Source organism: Lynx canadensis, chromosome C1 (genome assembly GCF_007474595.2).
Source record: "Lynx canadensis isolate LIC74 chromosome C1, mLynCan4.pri.v2, whole genome shotgun sequence".
Lineage (NCBI taxonomy): Eukaryota > Metazoa > Chordata > Mammalia > Carnivora > Felidae > Lynx > Lynx canadensis.
Window position 1 is genome coordinate 38,778,254 of NC_044310.1, and position 18,822 is coordinate 38,797,075.

The 18,822-nt window shown below is 37.1% G+C and overlaps 1 protein-coding gene across 1 annotated transcript in view; it reads right to left on the minus strand.

Moving 5' to 3' along the window:
* LOC116738257 (cytosolic carboxypeptidase 6-like) overlaps positions 1–18,451 on the minus strand; it is a 214,318-nt gene extending 195,867 nt beyond the window's left edge. The window contains exon 1 of the mRNA XM_032594298.1: positions 18,360–18,451. Coding sequence (XP_032450189.1) covers positions 18,360–18,397 — 38 coding nt within the window. The 5' untranslated portion in view covers positions 18,398–18,451. The remainder of the gene's footprint in view (positions 1–18,359) is intronic.
* Positions 18,452–18,822: the final 371 nt, after the last annotated feature.

Here is an 18,822-nt window from a genome sequence, read left to right on the forward strand (position 1 = left end):
AGTACTAATACATGCTATAATATGGATGAACCTTGAAAACATTACACTAAATGAGTCACAAAAACCACACATTGTATAATTATATTTATATGAAATGTTCATAATATAGAGATGAAGAGTACATTAGTGGTTGCCTAGGGCTGGGAGTTGGAGAAAGAAGAGTGGCAGCTAATGGGTACAGGTTTTTATTTGGGGGAATGATGAAATATTCTAAAATTGATCACAGTGATGGTTACACAACTCAAAATATACTAAAGATCATTGAATTGTACAGTTTAAATAAGTAAACTGTATGGCATGAGAATTCTATTTTAATAAGTCTGCTATTAAAATAAAATGACCAGATTCAGATCTAGCTGACACAATATTATAAATCCTAATTTGAGGATCTGCCCAACATTAATAATCTGAGCAACCTTGGTCTCAAGAAGAATATGACCTACAAAAAGAGGCCTATAGGAAGTCTGAGGGACTATTGTAATAATTTTTGTTTTGTTAATTATAAAAATTTAATAAAATAAAATAATAAAATAATAAATCAATTATATTCGTTTTTAAACATTTGGAAAATAACAAATGGAAACTAAAAAAAGAAAGAAAACACTCAAAATATCCAGATAAACCACTATGAATATTTTAGTACATAGATGTACATACATAAAATACTCTTTTGCAACATGATTTTCAATGATTTTATCTTATGATATGACAAATATATTTAACTAATCTCTGCTGATGAGTAGCTAGATAATTTACAATTTCTTTCAATTATAATAAACACTGCCATGAACATCCTTAAAAACAAATCTTTGGATATATCTCTATTTTTTTTGTAATAATGAGTATGAATCCCCAAATTCAGTAGAGCAGCAGCTAAGTGTCAGCTCATATTTTAACTTCATTAATCACAGAGAAAAAAAAATGGCCCTGGAAATCCATGGTCTTTCTTCCTGATCCAATCACTTAATTATCCTAAAAGGTAAACACATGGCCCCAAATAAATCCAATCTGATGTAATTGCAATTTTTGTCAGTTAACATTAACTGAAAGGAAATTCAAGATATTTATTCATAACCAAAAAAGATTAGTAGAGGCCCAAAGAAGTAAGCCAGGCCATGAATATCAATAACAACAACCGAGGCTCAGAGGACCAAGAAAATTGATCACATATGTAAAAACTGGCAGATCTAGACTCAAACTGAGGGTGTATGATTTCAAAGTCATACAGGCCTCACTAGACCTCACTGCATCACACTGCCCTCAAGGAATCTTTAATTTTTGGTGTCAGGCAAAATATGTGCAAATAAACATAATTTAGGTAGAGGAAAATGAGTGCCACAAAAATGATGGAAACACAAATATTTTCTTTATAAAATCAGAGAAGTCTTAATGTATGTGATATGCACAATTAAGGATTAATTCATTCAATAATTTAATAAATATTTGAGTACCTATTTGGGGCAGTACAGCTGACTGCCAGCTAACTAGCAAAATCCATGCTCTCTACTTATTCCTGCACACAGAGTTAGACATTTTATACTTAGATGAGGCCATTAAATTATGATTTAGTCAGTGGAATTTGACTGAAAGTAATATGAGCTGTTTTTAGGACTGCTAATTGGAAGCTGCCACATCGACTTTTCTAATCTTTCCTCATCCAGCTAGCTGGAATGGAAATGATGCCCAGGTAACCCTAGAAGCTAAGCATTGAACCCTTAAATACAAAGAAGAAACTGAGGGTTGATGAGGGTGAGGGATTGGGGGGGGGGGATGGGTGATGGGCATTGAGGAAGGCACTTATTGGGATGAGCACTGGGTATTGTATGTAAGTGAAGAATCATGGGAATCTATTCCCAAAGCCAAGACTACACTGTATACAGTGTATGTTAGATACCTTGGCAAAAAAAGAAAAAAAAAAAAAAAGAAAAAAGAAAGATAACAGTCAGCTTGGGTCCCTGAATAACTATACGGTTAAAAGATGCCCTGCCTATTTGTTCAAGATGAAGAAAATGGATTGTACTTGCTCAATCCATTAGATATTCTATGGTCGATCTAATACAAAAGTTGGCCTACCCTAATATATATAGACACTGTGACATAATAAACTTGTCATGCCTTCAAGCAGCTTATAATTTTATAGGGGAAGGAAGTGAAATACATATGAATATATGACACAGTATCTAGTAGGAGGAAACTCTGGGAGTATAGGAGTGCTTAATCTCATCTTAGTGATTCCAGTGATAGAAGTTTTCCCCCAAAGAAATGCATCTAAGTTGAGCCCTAGTGCATATGTGGGAATGAATTATCTAGGAAAAGTAGGAGGAAAGGAAAAAAGGAAGTATATGCCAGGCCCAGAAAGAACATGTACAAAGTGTGAAGTATTAAAAACAAATTGATATGGGGGCGCCTGGGTGGCGCAGTCGGTTAAGCGTCCGACTTCAGCCAGGTCACGATCTCGCGGTCCGTGAGTTCGAGCCCCGCGTCGGGCTCTGGGCTGATGGCTCAGAGCCTGGAGCCTGTTTCCGATTCTGTGTCTCCCTCTCTCTCTGCCCCTCCCCCGTTCATGCTCTGTCTCTCTCTGTCCCAAAAATAAATAAAAAACGTTGAAAAAAAAATTAAAAAAAAAAACAAAAAACAAATTGATATGAAGGATTTCTACAAGTAGAGAAAGGGGTGAGACATTCTTAGTGGAAGGAAAAAATGCAATGTATAGGAGAGTGGACCATATTCCTTTGGAGTACATGAAAAGTGCAAGATGGCTAGTACATGGCAGGAGCTCAGAAGATGACATGGTTGAGTCATTCTTTTTTTAAATAAAAAAAATTAACATTCATTTATTTTTGAGAGACTGAGAGAGACAGAGCGCTGGTGGGGGAGGGGCAGAGACAGAGAGGGGGACACGAATCTGAAGCAGGCTCCAGGCTCTGAGCTTCAGCACAGAGCCCAATGAGGAGCTCAAACCCATGACCACGAGATCATGACCTGAGCCGAAGTCAGACGTTTAACAGTAAACTGTACTGGAAATAGTCCATTTGCCCCTCTGTGACCACTTTCCACCCTTTTCCCTGCCCAAGATGGCTGACCCCTATGCATTACATCAACCATATCTGTGTATCTGGCTTATGTTTAGGTCTTCCAATGCAAGAGATCAGAGGCAGGAAGGAGGGAGAGGTTAGAGTATTTATGTACTGGGATCCTTTCCTGAGAAGTTATCTAAGGTTGGCTGTGTCTCTTGCTAGAAGGTCAACTACTGTCAAAGCAGCCTACTCTACACAACTCTCTCTTCCCAAGTTCCAATAACCTTTCTTTTCTCTAAGGGTGGTCACAGTCTTATATTAATTACTAGCCCCAGGTTCTTGTACATCATTTCTGGTTCTACACGCCATCCATCCCTAATATAATGGCTCTTTATAAATAAACTTTCCTCAGATCATTCCTATTTTGGGTGTACCATCTCTTTCCCTTTGAGACCCTGAAAGAGATATAGTCCTGTGAATACAGGAATCTACATGTTCCGATTCATTTCTTCAGGCTTTCACACATTCAAGAGGTGCTGATGTCAATTTGAGATATAAACATTACCTCCCCAGATGTAGCAGATGTCAGTCCTAGCTGCTTGTTGCATTTCTCAGTACCCTCTGGCAAATCTCCCTTGGGATCTTTAGGAGGTCTAATTCCCTGAGGCCTGGGTTATGAGTCCTGAAAAAGAGACCCTCTATGATGAGAGAGTTGAGAGATCTTTAGTTTTATTCACAGAGATTTCCTCCATGTGTTCTTTCATAGTGTAAGTTTATAGTAAGTTTTATAAGAAACTTACCTGAATTTCTGACCTAAGGCCATATAAAGGCCTTATCCAATTTCCATGATATAAATGCATGATGATTTCAAGCTACTAATGATTTAAAAATCAACTTACAAAATTGCTGAAAGGTTAATAATCAGCTACTGCAAGCTAATAAGTACAGCTCTAGCAAGCCACCTCCACAGGGACTGATATGGTTGTATGTCAATCTGTCTCATCTAAGAATTTTTTGACTTCTGGACACAACCTATCTTTCCAAATACCTTTCATTCTCCCACTCCCAATGTCTCTACTGATATCAATAATGCCCTAGAAGGTCAGAAGGATAGAGTACACTATATCTGTTTTATTTATTTTTAAGTATTTATTTATTTATTTATTTATTTATTTTGAGAGAGAGAGAGAGCGAGAGAGTGAGTGCATGTGCTGGGGAAGGGGCAGAGAGAAAAGAGAGAGAGAATCCCAAGCAGGCTCCATGCTGTCAGCATGGAGCCAGATATAGGGCTTGATCTCACAAACTGTGGGATCATGACCCGAGCCAAAATCAAGAGTCAGACACTTAATCAACTGAGCCACTTAGGTGCCCTATCTACTGTATTATGAATGATGAGGGAAAATGATGTTATCCACCTGAAGTTACATTACAAGTAATTTTTAACATCACTTAAATTATTATTTTGTTTTTATTTAATTTATTTTTTTAATTAAATGTTTATTTACTTTGAGAGAGAGCAAGAGAGCTGAGGAGGGTCAGAGAGAGAAATTCCCAAGCAGACCCTCCATTGTCAGCACAGAGCCCAGTGTGGGACTCAAACTCACAAACTGTGAGATCATGACCTGAGCCAAGATCAAGAGTCGGACATTAACTGACTGAGCTACCCACATGCCCCTATTTTATTTTTAATAAATATTGTCTTTTCACAAGTATAAAATTATAGAATTTTAAAAGTATTTTTAAAACCCTAAAGAAATAAAAATCTACCATAATCCTACCATCCAAAGACACCAGTTAAAAGTATTGTATGTGTGTGTATTTAATATATGAGTAGGTTTCCTACTATTATAATAATTATATACAGTATTCCACCCTACTTTTGCTTTATACAAGATCAGCATTTTTCTGAATTATTACAAATGACTGAAAGACATTTTTAATGTCTATATAATATTGCATCAAGTTGCTCACTATAATTTACTAATATTGGGTTTGCATATTTAGGCTGATTTGACTTGCTGTTATTATCAACCACACTATAATGAACACCTTTGTACACACATATTTTTCAATATTATGTATATTTTCTGATTGTTTAAATCTCAAAACAGTATTGACAGGGCTAGGACTCAGATTTTTAGATTCCTATTCCTGATCTCTTTCTACTACATTTTCCAACTCTTAAACTACTAAACTACATGGACATTTAAATATAATGCCATTTAAAGTTTCCATGTAAATGTTCAGGTTTTCTTAGGCAAAAGGAATCACTTTGAAATTTAACCTAAATGCAAACATAGCCCTCAATTATTATCTTGTAAGAAAATGTTCAAGGGTAATTGGTAATAACATTAAAATTAATGATAAAACTAGAGTATTAGTGTATTAAGCCAATTTGCTTTTGTGGCCTTTGGTTTTATCTCCCCGATGTTAACACACAGTCATTTCTCTGTTCTGTCCTTAGAGTTGCCTCCCTGAGTCTTCATTTCTGTAGAAATGGACTTCAAGCTGTATTACAAAGCTATAATCATCAAGACAGTATGGTACTGGCACAAAAACAGACACTCAGATCAATGGAACAGAATAGAGAACCCAGACATGGACCCACAAATGTATGACCAACTAATCTTTGACAAAGCAGGAAGGAATATCCAATGGAAAAAAGATAGCTTCTGCAACAAATGCTATTGGGAAAACTGGACAGCAACATGCAGAAGAATGAACCTGGACCACTTTCTTAAACCACACACAAAAAAATTCAAAGTGGATGAAAGACCTAAATGTGATACAGGAGACCATCAAAATCCTAGAGGAGAACAGCCTCTTTGACACTGGCCATAACAACTACTTACTAGACATGTCTCTGGAGGCAAGGGAAACAAAAGCAAAAATGAAGTATTAGGACTTCATCAAGATAAAGGCTTATACATCCAGGTGGCAAACAGACACAAGAAAAGATACTCAACACCACTCATCATCAAGGAAATTCAAATCAAAAGCACAATGAGTTATCACTTCACACCATTCAAAATGGCTAGAATCAGGGAGCCTAGGGTGGCTCAGTCAGTTAAACAACTGACTCTTGATTTCAGCTCAGGTCATGGTCTCAGGGTCATGGGATTGACCCTGCATTGGGCTCCATGCTGGGTGTGAGCCTGCTTAAGACTCTCTCCCTCTCTTTTTCCCTCCCCTGCTTGCACACAATCTCTCCCCTGCCAAAAAAAAAAAAAAAAAAAAAGGAAAAGAAAAAAAAAAACCAAAAGCTAAAATCAAAAACTCAAGAAACAACAAATATTGGCAGGGATGTGGAGAAATAGTCCTCATGGACTGTTGGTTGGAATGCAAACTGGTGCTGCCACTGTGGAAAACAGTTTGGAGGTTCCTAAAAAAGCTAAAAAATAAAACTACTCTATGATTCAGTAATCACACTACTGGGTATTTACTCAAAAAATACAAAAACACTGATTCAAAGAGATGCACGCACCCCTATGTTTATGGCAGCATTATTTACAATAGCCAAACTCAGAAGCAGTACAAGTGTCCATGGACACATGAATAGATAAACAAAATGTGGTATATATACAATGGAATTTTATTAAGCCATAAAAAGGAATGAAATCTTGCCATTTGCAACAACATGGATAGAGATAGAGAGTATAATAATACTATGTGAAATAAGTTCAAAGAAAGACAAGTATCATATGATTTCACTCGTATGTGGAATTTAAGAAACAAATGAGCAATGGAAAAAGAGAGATACATCAAGAAACTGAATCTTTATGATAGAGAATAATCTCATGGTTACAAGAGGGGAGGTAGATGTGGGGATGGGTGGAATAGGTGATGGAGATTTAAGAGTACATTTATCATGATGAAAAAATTAGAATAGGATAGGATAGGATAGGATAGGATAGGATAGGATGAAATAAAATAAGAAACAGTATGGCTACAGGTCTCATAGATTTGGGACAGCTTCTTGACTCTTCCTCTGACTAGTTATGTGATCCTTTATGTGCCTTATTTTCTTCACCTGGAAGTGATAATCTCTGACTTTCACTGTCTCCTAGAGCTATTATGAGGATATCATGATGCAAAATCATTTTCTAACAAATAAAGTGTTTTGCACACTGTTTCATGTTATGACCAAAGAGTTAGACAGACTGGGTTCAATAATAATTCTTGCAGAACAGTGGAGTCTTTAGACAAATACTTCTCTGTACTTTAGTTTCTTCTGTGCAAAATGAGGGCTTTGGGCTAGGTGATCACCGAGACTACTTCCTTCTGAGATGTTGGCACCACATGTCACAAACACAAGGTTTCCTCACTCATGTCCTGGCCTGTGTGATTAGAGAGAAATCATGCAGCACATTAGCACAGTGAGTGCATTATTTGAGGTTAATTAACGGTAGCCACTATTTGTGCTATACAAAAGCCGGAGGTAAGATCTGAATTCATGTTTGATCACAAAGCCAATGTTTTTTTTTTTTTTTTTTCCTGCACCATGTTGTTACATTTCAGCCCCTTTACCTGGAGTAAAAGGAAAAGGAGGTAGTATGGCAGCAGAGAAGAAAGTGATGGGTCTGCCAGTCAGTCCCATGAGGACTCTGCACTTAACTTGCTGTAAGAGGCTCTGCTCTGCACTTACTTGCTGTATGATCTTGAGTGAGTCACTTATCCTCCTCACGACAAACACGACAGAGCTAAGTTAAATTCTCCACTCCAAAGCTTAAGCTATTAACCAGTACTATACTATAACAGGAAAAAGGATTAAGATTAAAATGAGCAACTCTACATTCAAATATAAGCTCTGTCATTTTCTAACTCTCCTAAACTATCTAGGCAAGTTACTTCATCACCCTGAGCCTTGGTATCATATGCTCATCTGTAAAATTGGGAAAGTGACAGATACCCTTCCCAAGGTTCCAAGAGAATCAAAGCACCTAGTACAATGTCTGAAAGCTGTTTATGGCAGAAAGATATACAGTAAACTTGAATTAAATTGAACTGGACTCCCTAAAAGGAGACTGGAATCGTAATATTTTAGTCCAGTTTGAATATGGAGAGATCTTGGAAGTCACCACCTTTAGGTTCATTAACCAGCAAATTATCTGCCCCTCACTCATTTCCTCATTTGTCTCACCATCCCATGACTGGGATTGTATCATATATCCTTTCTTTTTTTTATTGTTAAAAATGTTTATTTATTTTTGAGAGAGAAAGAGAGAGAGACAGGGTGTGAGCAGAGGAAAGGCAGAGAGACATAGGGACGGAATCCGAAGTAGACTCCAGGCTTTGAGAAGTCAGCATGACCCGGCCAGAAGTTGGATGCTTAACTGACTGAGCCACCCAGGCACCCTGCATGAATCCTTTCTTTCTCTCTTCCTTTCTGTGCTCCCTTCCATTTGAGTTCTGAGGTTAAACAATTATAATAACTACAGTGCTTTCCCAGCATGCCCTCTAATTTGACTGGGAATGCTGACAGCGATAGGGATGGTCCGCCCTCCCTCCCAGTGCAGGAATCCCCCCCACTGTCTCCCTGACAGATGGCCATCCTCCTTCTACTGAGGCAGCTCTCGAACTCAGCACACACTGAGAGCCCCCCTGTTGCTGCACTGGTCTTATTGGTAGGATGCACTTTATAAAACTAAAGGAAATGGTTAGAAATTGTTACCAAGCTCAGAGTTTTCAACTTTTATTTGAAGGCAATGCGTCAGCAGTGAGGAAAGTGATAGGTAGACAAGTCATTCCCAAGTGGGCTCCGGGCTCTGCTATGCATTTACTTGCTGTATGATTTGTGACAAGTCATATATCTTCTTGCAGTTTCTATTTCCCCATCTGAAACAGCGTGGATAATAATCTGTATTTTATATAGAGTGGTGAGGAATATCAGTATATCTGTTTTTTAAAATAAAATTTGATTCAGATAACTGAGAAGTGAAACAGACAAAAGCACATTTGCTCTGGTGGAAATTAGAGAGAATGGCCTGCATTTTCAGTGAATTTTCTCCTTGCCCTATGCAAGAACTCTTCAGGCAGCACAGAGTGAAAATCACCTAGATTGGACAACTTTGCTGTACTCTGTGTGAAGAAATGGTGGCACACAGAGGTTAAAGGACTTACTCCTGATTCATTCCATGAGCTTCTAGAAGACCCAGAGATGGAATACAGACTCAAGTGTATGTTACTCCTACCCCACTGCCTTATTTCTAGTTCTACATTTCCTCAGGTCACATGATTCATTCTGGAATATGTTTTTTAGAGTTTTTCCTTTTGTTACACATTCAAAAAGACCCTCCCCATGTTTTTCTCATACCCCTCATTCAATCTTTAGGAAGCTTCAGATCCTTCTGCACTTGTTGACATTCTTCAAAATATTCTTATACTTTGGGGGCTTTTTTTGTAAAAGGAGTGGGGTAAGTAATACGGGTTTTACTTTTTGTTTTGAGATAATTATAGATTCTCATGGATTTCCAAAAATAGTACAGAGAAGTCTTGTGTACCCTTCACCCAGTTTCCTTCAAAGGCTGCATCTTTCCTAACTATAGTTGTGAATAATGAATAACAATTTCAAAACCAGGAAATTTACATTGGTACAACATGTGTGTATAGTTCTACACCATTTTATCACATATAATCACCACCACAATCAAGATACAGAACTATTTCATTACCACAAAGAGTTCTCAGATGCTACCGCTTTATGGTCACACCGACCCCACTCTCCCTTACCATTCTGTGACATTACACACACATAACTTATCACAGTCTATTGGTGATGACATATACCAAGCTGATTGAAGTGCAAAAACTACTTCCTTTTAAGTCCCTTTACCTTACTACGTATAATATTATGTTAAATATTTCCTCCACATACATTGTGCATCAGTATTATAATTATTGCTTAAACATCAAACATAATTTAGAATACACAGAGCTAAAGGAGTTTATTGTATTACCTATATTTTTACTCTTTGTGTTGTCTTTTTCCTTTCTGACATTCCATGAGTCCTTCTGCTATCATTTTTGTTTCAAGAACTTCCTTTTCCCATTCTTTTAGGGGAAGTCTTCTGTTGAATACTCTTAGTTTTTCCTTCACCCAAATGTCTAGATTTCTTGAAGAATGTTTTTTTGCTGGATATTGGATTCTGAGTTTACAGTTCTTTTCTTTCAACATTGAAGAATACTGTGCCACTTCCCTTTGGTCTCTATAATCTTGGATGTCATCTGTTGTGTTCAAAATTTCCCCTTATGAGGTAAGGTGTTACTTTCTCTCACTGCTTTCAAACTTCTTTCTTGCCTTAGTTTGATTATGATGTTTCTTGGCATGGATTTCCCTCATTTTTTTTTTTTTTTTTTTTTTTTGTTTTGGGTTCATTCACTCTCTTGAATCTATAGGTTTATGTCTTTTGCCAAATTTGAGGAGATTTCAGCTATTTTAAACACTTTTTTCACCACTCCTCAAATTCTAGTGACATGAATGTCACGCTATTGGTCCCATAGGTCCCCGAGGTTTTGTTCATTTTTCTTTATAGTCAATTTTTTGTCTATTGTTTAGATCTAGTAACTTCTACTGTTCTATCCTCAAGTTCACTTATCCTATCCTCTGTCCCTGCACTCTCCTATTGATCCTTCTTCGAGTGTGTGGCAGAAGTCCAGACTTACGTGGTCTGACATCATGTAGAAGAGGAAAGGATTCATTACTGACTAGGAGGAATGAAATACCCAGTTCCCTACTTTTTTCTGACACCACCTGGTGGAAGGTTGGAACAAAGACGGAAGTCTAGGTTCCTCACCCCTCCTTTGTTGGTGAGGGTGGAAATGGACAGTTTTTTACCATGGTGTTCAGCTAGAGTGGGCAATTATTGTCTCAAAGTTTTCTGTCCTACTAGGCTGACCACCCCCTCCCCCTTTTATGTCTTTTGTTCAGCAAGAACAGGGTTTGGGGAAGATTTGTTTTTCACCTATGACCACTGGCATTTCCGGGTTAGGTTTCTGGCTTCTCAAGCAACCATTCTAGTATATGAAGCATAAATGAAACCCAGGGAACTCACCAATATAGCATTTCTCAGGTCCTGAGAGACTTAGCCAGTCTTCCCTCTTCTCTCCACCTTTCAGGTCTTTTATGTTTGTTACGTAAATAAGGTATATGCTTTTAGCTATACTTAGTGGGAGAAATAGGGAAGAGTGCATCTACTCCATCCTTTCCCAGAATGTTTGTAATGTCTTTTCTTTTTAATGCATTTATATTTGTTTTTTTAGAAACTCAGTTTTGACACTATACTAATGCCAATATTCTTAAGACACAAGTTCAAATGAGAACAAAAAAGAACAAAATGGACATCTTACAGCTTCTAAACTAGTTTTTTTTTTTTATTCAATGACAATCCTTAATGCTGTCCAGATTGCAGTAAAGCTGATAGAGACAGACCAAGAGTAGCATTTTAAATTGGTGGAACATATTTTGAGAGCATGCATAGCAGAAGCTTATAGTAATTAATCTTGTACTCTCTCCCTTAGGAGAATCTCTCTGATTCTAAAAAAATAATTTGACAAATCTACCTATTATAATATTATCTACTTTAGAAAAAATATATTAAAAAACTAAATGCTCACCAAAAGAGATATAATAGAGTAAATTGTGAAAAGGAACACAATATAAATGGGTATATATTTTTTATATTAGATTGCTGCTACATGAAAATGTGCTCATGGAAACAAAAACTAAAAAAGAATATGTAAAATTAAAAACAATTGTTAGATTTAGCAGAGGGATAATGTATTAATTCATTTATTTAACAGATATTTATTGAGTATGTACAATATACCAAGCACAGTTCAAGGTGCTAAGGATACATAAGTAAACAAAAAAAAAAAATGACAAAAATCCTTATTCTCATGATGCTTACTTTCTAATAGATATAGAGACAGCTAACAAAATAAATAATACATTATAGCTTGATAGATGGTAATAAGTGCTATACAGAAAAATAAAGCAGGAGGATTAGGTATATGGGGGGCCAGGGGATTATAATTTAATTTTAAATGTATGACTTACTTGTTTTGAAAAATATTAATCCATGCATTTACAATTTTTCAAACAAAATAGTATTTTTGTAACAATAGAGTAAAGCCCCATTATTTCAGAAAATATATCTTTAATTTCAAAATTTTAGTTTCTTTTTTCATAATATCAAGGATAAAGATTATCATTACATTAAGAATAATACAGAGTGTGGGGCACCTGGGTGGCTTAGTTGGTTAAGCATCTGACCTTGGCTCAGGCCATGATCTCCTGGTTCATGAGTTGAGCCCTGCATCGGGCTTTGTGCTGACAGCTCAGAGCCTGGAGCTTGCTTCGGATTCTGTGTCTCCCTCTCTCTCTGCCCCTCCCCTGCTCATGCTCTGTCTCTGTCTCTCCCTCAAAAATAAATAAACATTAACAAAATTAAAAAAAAAAGAATAATATAGAGCTATTGCTACTTGTACATAGCTATCACTATACTTAATTCAAAAGAATATGTATTATAACTGCCCGTTTACTTGCTGTCTGTCTGAGGGCTTGTATCTCTTTCCTGAATTTTCTTTTTTTTTTTTTTAATTTTTTTTTTTTTCAACGTTTATTTATTTTTGGGACAGAGAGAGACAGAGCATGAACGGGGGAGGGGCAGAGAGAGAGGGAGACACAGAATCGGAAGCAGGCTCCAGGCTCTGAGCCATCAGCCCAGAGCCTGACGTGGGGCTCGAACTCATGGACCGCGAGATCGTGACCTGGCTGAAGTCGGACGCTTAACCGACTGCGCCACCCAGGCGCCCCATCTTTCCTGAATTTTCATAGCCAAACATTTTAAAGAAGTTTATCTCACTCATTATCTCAGACAGCTGGCTTGAACTCCTGCCACATCAGTAAAATGGCACTCAACAAAACCCCTAATAACCTCCACATTGCTACAAGCATTGGACATTTTAATACTTAAATTATCTTTGACCTTCAGTAGCAGTTGGCATTGTTAGTCACTTCCTCTTTTTTACAAAAGCCCTCTCCTCTTTATTACATGACACCATACTATCTTGGTTTTCTTCCCACCCCTCTGGTCAGTTCGTCTTATCCTCCTTGGTGAGCTTCTCATCCTCTACCTGACTTTTAAATTGAAGGATTTCTCAGAGGCCTGTCCTAATCTTCCCTCTTTAGTCCATGTGACCTCCCTCAGACATCACATCTGCCCCCACCATTCTGGTTATCATCTACAGGCTGATGACTCCTGAATTTCCATCTCAAGATTCCTCTCTTGAATCTCTCACCAATATATCCTACTGCCTACTTGACATATCTATTTGAATATCTCTCAGAAACTTCTAGCTGAATGTTTCTAAAGCCAAGCTAACCATCTCCTTTTTCCAACCAAATCTGCCAAAGCTGTCTTTCCTCCTATAACCTTTGTCTTCCATAAACGGCACCACCACCGCTTCTGTTGCACATGCCAGAAAACCCAGGAGTCATCTAAAACTCCTGCCTCTCTTTAATCTCCACATCTAGTCAATCAAAAGGTTAAACTGATTCAGTCTTCTGTTAACCCTCAAATCCCTCCACTTGTTTTCATTGTTACCGTTATCAGTCTAATCAATCATCAGCTGTAGCCTAAGGTATTACAAAAAACCTCCAAACAACTGTCTTCCTAAGATATTTTCTATTAAGCAATAAGACTGAACTTTCCAAAATGCCATTCTGGTCATGTCGTGCTCCTGCTTAATTTCTTTAAGTGCCTTCAGAATCAAGTCCAGTTCTTCACCTTGGCTTACAAAGCTCACCTCAGTCTCACTCCTACATACCACTCTAGTCATCTTCTCTTTAGAATTTAAGGTTCCAGGGGTGCCTGGATGGCTCAGTCGTTAAGTGTCTGACTTCAATTCAGGTCACGATTTCGCAGTCTGTGGGTTCAAGCCCTGCGTCAGGCTCTGTGCTGATAGTTCAGAACATGGAGCCTGCTTCATATTCTGTGTCTCCCTCTCTCTCTGCCCCTCCCCTGCTCATGCTCTCTCTCAAGAATAAATAAACATTTTTTTAAAAATTAAAAAAAGAATTTCATGTTCCAATCATGTTGGCCTTTGCTCATCAAAGAGGTAATATTCTTTCTCATCACTTGGCCTTCAAACACATTCTATTTCTTCACACATATCTCTGCCTACTATGATCTTACTGCTTTTGTCTTAGTTCTCAGCATAATACACCTAAGGAAGGTCTCTTATCCCTGGAGCAGCTTAAGTCTTAAATGCTGAATAGTTTCCACAGCATGCTTAATTCCCCCTGTTATAACAGTTATCACACTTTACTGTAGTTATATGTTTCATGTCTAGCCCAGCAGACTATGAGCTCTATCAGAACAGGAATTATATCTCTCCCCACTATTTTGTTCTGATGCCAAGCATAAGTCTTGGTTCATTGTAACTATTCAGTAAGGATTTATTGACAGGGAGAGGAGGGAGGGAAAAAAGAAAAGGAGGGAGGGAGAGAAGGCATAATGCTTACTCAATTAGTCTTGAGTGAGTCAGGAAAAAAGAAAAGGAATGGGCAGGGAATTAATTGAGTTAATAAGCTATTTGAGACTTTTTAAAGACGTTTTCACATATGTTTCTTATAAAAACCTCAAGAAAGCTATTTTGCATTTTATAGTAAGGAAACTGAAGCTTATAAAAGAGTTGTTATAGCTCATCATGTTATATCTTCAATCTGGAAATCCATTTCCTTAATTTTGTTCACGTCCCATTTCCTTGAGATCTAGGTGAAGTACCAAGTGCATGCAAAGCTTCTTCTTTACTCTCCATAGCCCTAATCATGTAGTTTTCTTCCTCTTCTCTAGTCCCACATCATATTTTACATAATTCCCTAATGTTTATTGGCACAATGCTCCTTATACTGTACTTATTTCTGTTTGTGTTCCATTTAAATTTTTAGAAAATAAAATCTTAAAGAAATAATCCAGATCACATTATTCATATTATCAGATTCATATGATCACCCCAGAACCTAGTAGAAAGTTAGATGTTCAATAAAATTGTGTTAAATGGAAGCCACCTCTAAGGTTTAGTCTAATCTTCTCAATCTACTATAACGGACAAGTCAACCAGAAAAGTTATTCCAGATCTACCAAAGGTCACACAGCAGTATGTAACTCTCTGCTTATTTGCGTCTCCTTTTCCCACCTTCTCCATGCAGAGAATATGGGAGGAACAGTAAACTTGGAGTCCTGGGGTCTCTGGCTAATGCCACCACTTACTGCTTGTGTAAATATCCTAGGCTTAGTTTCTGCTTAGGTAAGAATACAGATTTTGGCTGTCTTTTAATGCCAGTTCCCTGCAGTGGCTATCAAAAAGCAATCTCAGCCTTGGACAATATTAAAACATATTAATGCATTGTGGTTGCAGAAACTTGAGCTAACAACTAACACTTCTTAAAAAGTCTAATATGGAAACAAAATTAGAGTGAACTAAAATAGGCAGAAAAACTGCAAAAAAAACCTTCTCCATTTTGTTGCTAGGTATTCTCACTTTATCTCCTCAAGGCCGAATAGCCTTGAGTGGCCATATATTTGCACAATGGCTTTTTAGTTGCTTCTTTTGCTCATCTTCTTTCTACAACTAATTGATTTCCAGACCTGTACTAAGGCCTGAAGGCATCTTTACTTGACATCAGTTATGACCCCTATAACAGAAATGAAGAAGAATGTTATATTTCACCTAGAAAAGTACCTTTTCCTAATCTGCTATATATTTCATCCAGGAAAATTAGAATTTTCAATACTTTTTATGAAGTAAGAGTTTTTTTCAAAGCCTGGTTGAAATATTAAAGGACGTGAAGCCCGCAGGTAAGAAAGTATCAGAAACGTGTCCTTTTGTTTGGTTGCCTTGGTTTTGGGAAAACTGGAATTAGGAAAACACTAGAGGAGCTATTCTAATACTGGGATCTATAATGTATTTGTCAGTCTTAAGCCAGGCTGTTGTCTAGAATCCTAAATTGTGATGCACTCCACAGGGCCAATAAAATCTAATATTAAGAGAGCCAGTCATGTACACTTTTTGTGTTGACCTAAAAACATTTAGAATAATGACTATTGCAAGACAGGTTCTGGTACAGGTAACTGACACAAGAAACAGAATAAAATCCTAGGCAGAAAGCACCAAAGGGCAGAATGAATCCTTGGAGCAAACCAGTAGCAAAGAGAGAAACAATTATGGCAGGTAAAGATCAGTTAATAAAATTCTAAAAAGAAAGTTCTCTTTGAGAACAGATCTCTTCTGTCATATTCATACTGTATCCCCAACATCTAAGATAGTACATGGCACATTAAGATAATCAATAAAATCCTACTAAGTAAACAAATATCTCAGTCTGGATCGAAGAAAGGGAGCTATGAAAGAAGTGAGTAGCTTTGCATCCAAAGTCTGGGGATAGCAAAGTAAAAAAGACAAGAAATGAGGCATATCAACAACCTGATTTGCTCTGGTACTTAGTGCCTTACTGGGCTGATGAACTACAATAAACTCAATTCTGAACATTTAAACTCTTTCAGACTATTAGAGAAGCCCAATGACTGGATAATGGCTGCTTCTGAGAGCCTGCCAATATTGGATAAGAGCACTAACTTAATCCTCAGGTATTATAATATAAATGCAAGGGCTCATTAATATTTCAAAATCTTGTCAAGAGCCCTGACAGAGAGGCCCCAAATGATAATCCATATGAAACAAAACAAAACAAAACAAAATGATTAAGGCTTAAGGATTTTAAAAGCATGAAAAAAGAGAAGACTCCAGCATTGAACAGTTGGGGAAAAAGGATAGTGATTACCGTTGCTGGGTAAGATCCTAACACAGAGCCTAATAAAAGAAGTACAATGTTATTTTGAGGGTTCTCATGAGCAGATCAACAGTGATGTCCTTTTGTTAGCAAGGTTTGAAGTACACATCTACACATATACCTATTAGCAGAGAGACATGCTATATTATTATCCACTGGGCTGAATTCAGAAACTCAAAACAAAGGCTTATCCCTTGCCCAGATCCCATTGTCAAAGGAGATCCAGGAACAGGAGTATAGTTGACTTGATGCAGCAAAGCAAAAAACAGGCCCAGGAAGATATTTTTATCTTTTAATAAACAGTTTTCATTATCATTGAATGCCTACACTTTCATAAACCTGAGCTTCATAGCCCAGCATTTATAGAAAATTGCCAAGTATCGTTTGTAGATAAAAGCACAATTCAATATTTATGAATTGCTAGTTTTCTATAAATATAGACATTTGGAGATGATCTCCTCACTAGTCATTAAAATTTGAACAGGGATCAAAGCTAGAATAATATTAACAATTCCTCACATTTGTATAGTGTTTTACATAATACTATTAATAATAGATGACATTTATTGAGCACTTAGCAAGTGCCAGGCACTTTACATGTAAATTCTCATAACAAATTCAGTTTAGTTCAACAAGCATTCAATTAATACCTACTGTGTGATAGATGAATAACACTGGTTTCTGTCTTTAAAAACTCTCATCTTGTTGCATTCAATCAATGTTTGTTGAAAGAATAAATGAATGGATGAATGAAAAATTAATTGGTTTGAATGGTAGTGTGAGGTAATAAAAAATGACATAGGCTCCTCCTTTAACTATCTATGGTCTTGAGAAAGTACTTAACCTCTCGTAGCCTCTATTTTTTCATCTGTAATATGTGAATATTTAAGCTCTCCCTTGTAAAACTGTTATGACAATAGTGACAGCAAATGCTCTCAGTAAGTGAGAGCAGTTATCATCATCATCACTGCCATAATTATTACTATTACTAAGCAAGCTTATCAAACTCTCTTCACCCTTCTATAGCATGGGACAAATATAACTTTAACATCCACAAAGCACATAGCATCTATACAAAAACACCACAAACACCAAGCAAAGAAAGGGAAATCTACTAAATTGTAGTTCCCAGTGCTCTGCTGGTACAACATCTGTGTTCAGGCTAGGAAACAAAACAAAACAACATAGCATCAACTTTAATTATGTTTCCAAAGATACTATGATAAAAGACCAACAAGACAGGAAGTTCACCAAGTAACAGACTGTACCTTCCTTCATAATAGAATGCTGGTCACTCCATATATGGAACTATGTTCCCTATTCCAACATTCTCAAAGAATTGTACCTAGAGCCCAGACAATGGCCATCAAGAAACTCATCTTACTCCTGTCAATGCCAGTGAGACTAAGCACTGGCCATCCAGCATGTAAACTTTGAGATCTGGACAAATTCTCCAACCATAAGTGGGTCCCATTCTGTGGGTCACTTACCATTTGGGTCTGCTAGTAGATTTCACCATAGGGGCCATTCCATCTCTATAAAGACTTTTGGTTTTACTGAAGTTAACAATGTTGAAGATGACTCTCTGAAAGAAAGGGAAAAGTTTATCAGAAGACTATGCTATCCAAGTTCCTTTTCCTGCTAATTAGGAATGGAAACAATAAGCAGGGTTAAAGGAAGCCATATGGACTATTTGCCACCAGTATAGTGAGAATAAATGGTGCCCACAGAAATACAATGTGTTTGTGCCAGTTTAGTGTAATAGTCAAGAGCACAGACTCTGTAACCTGGAAGCCTGAGTTTTAATCCCACTCTACCACTCTCAAACTGTGTGACTTTGCCAAGCTACTAAACCTTTCTATACCTCGGTTTCCTCATTGGAAAATGGAGATAATAATAGTACCTAGGATTTAAGTTAATATATGCACAGTGTTTGGAACCATTCTTTGTACA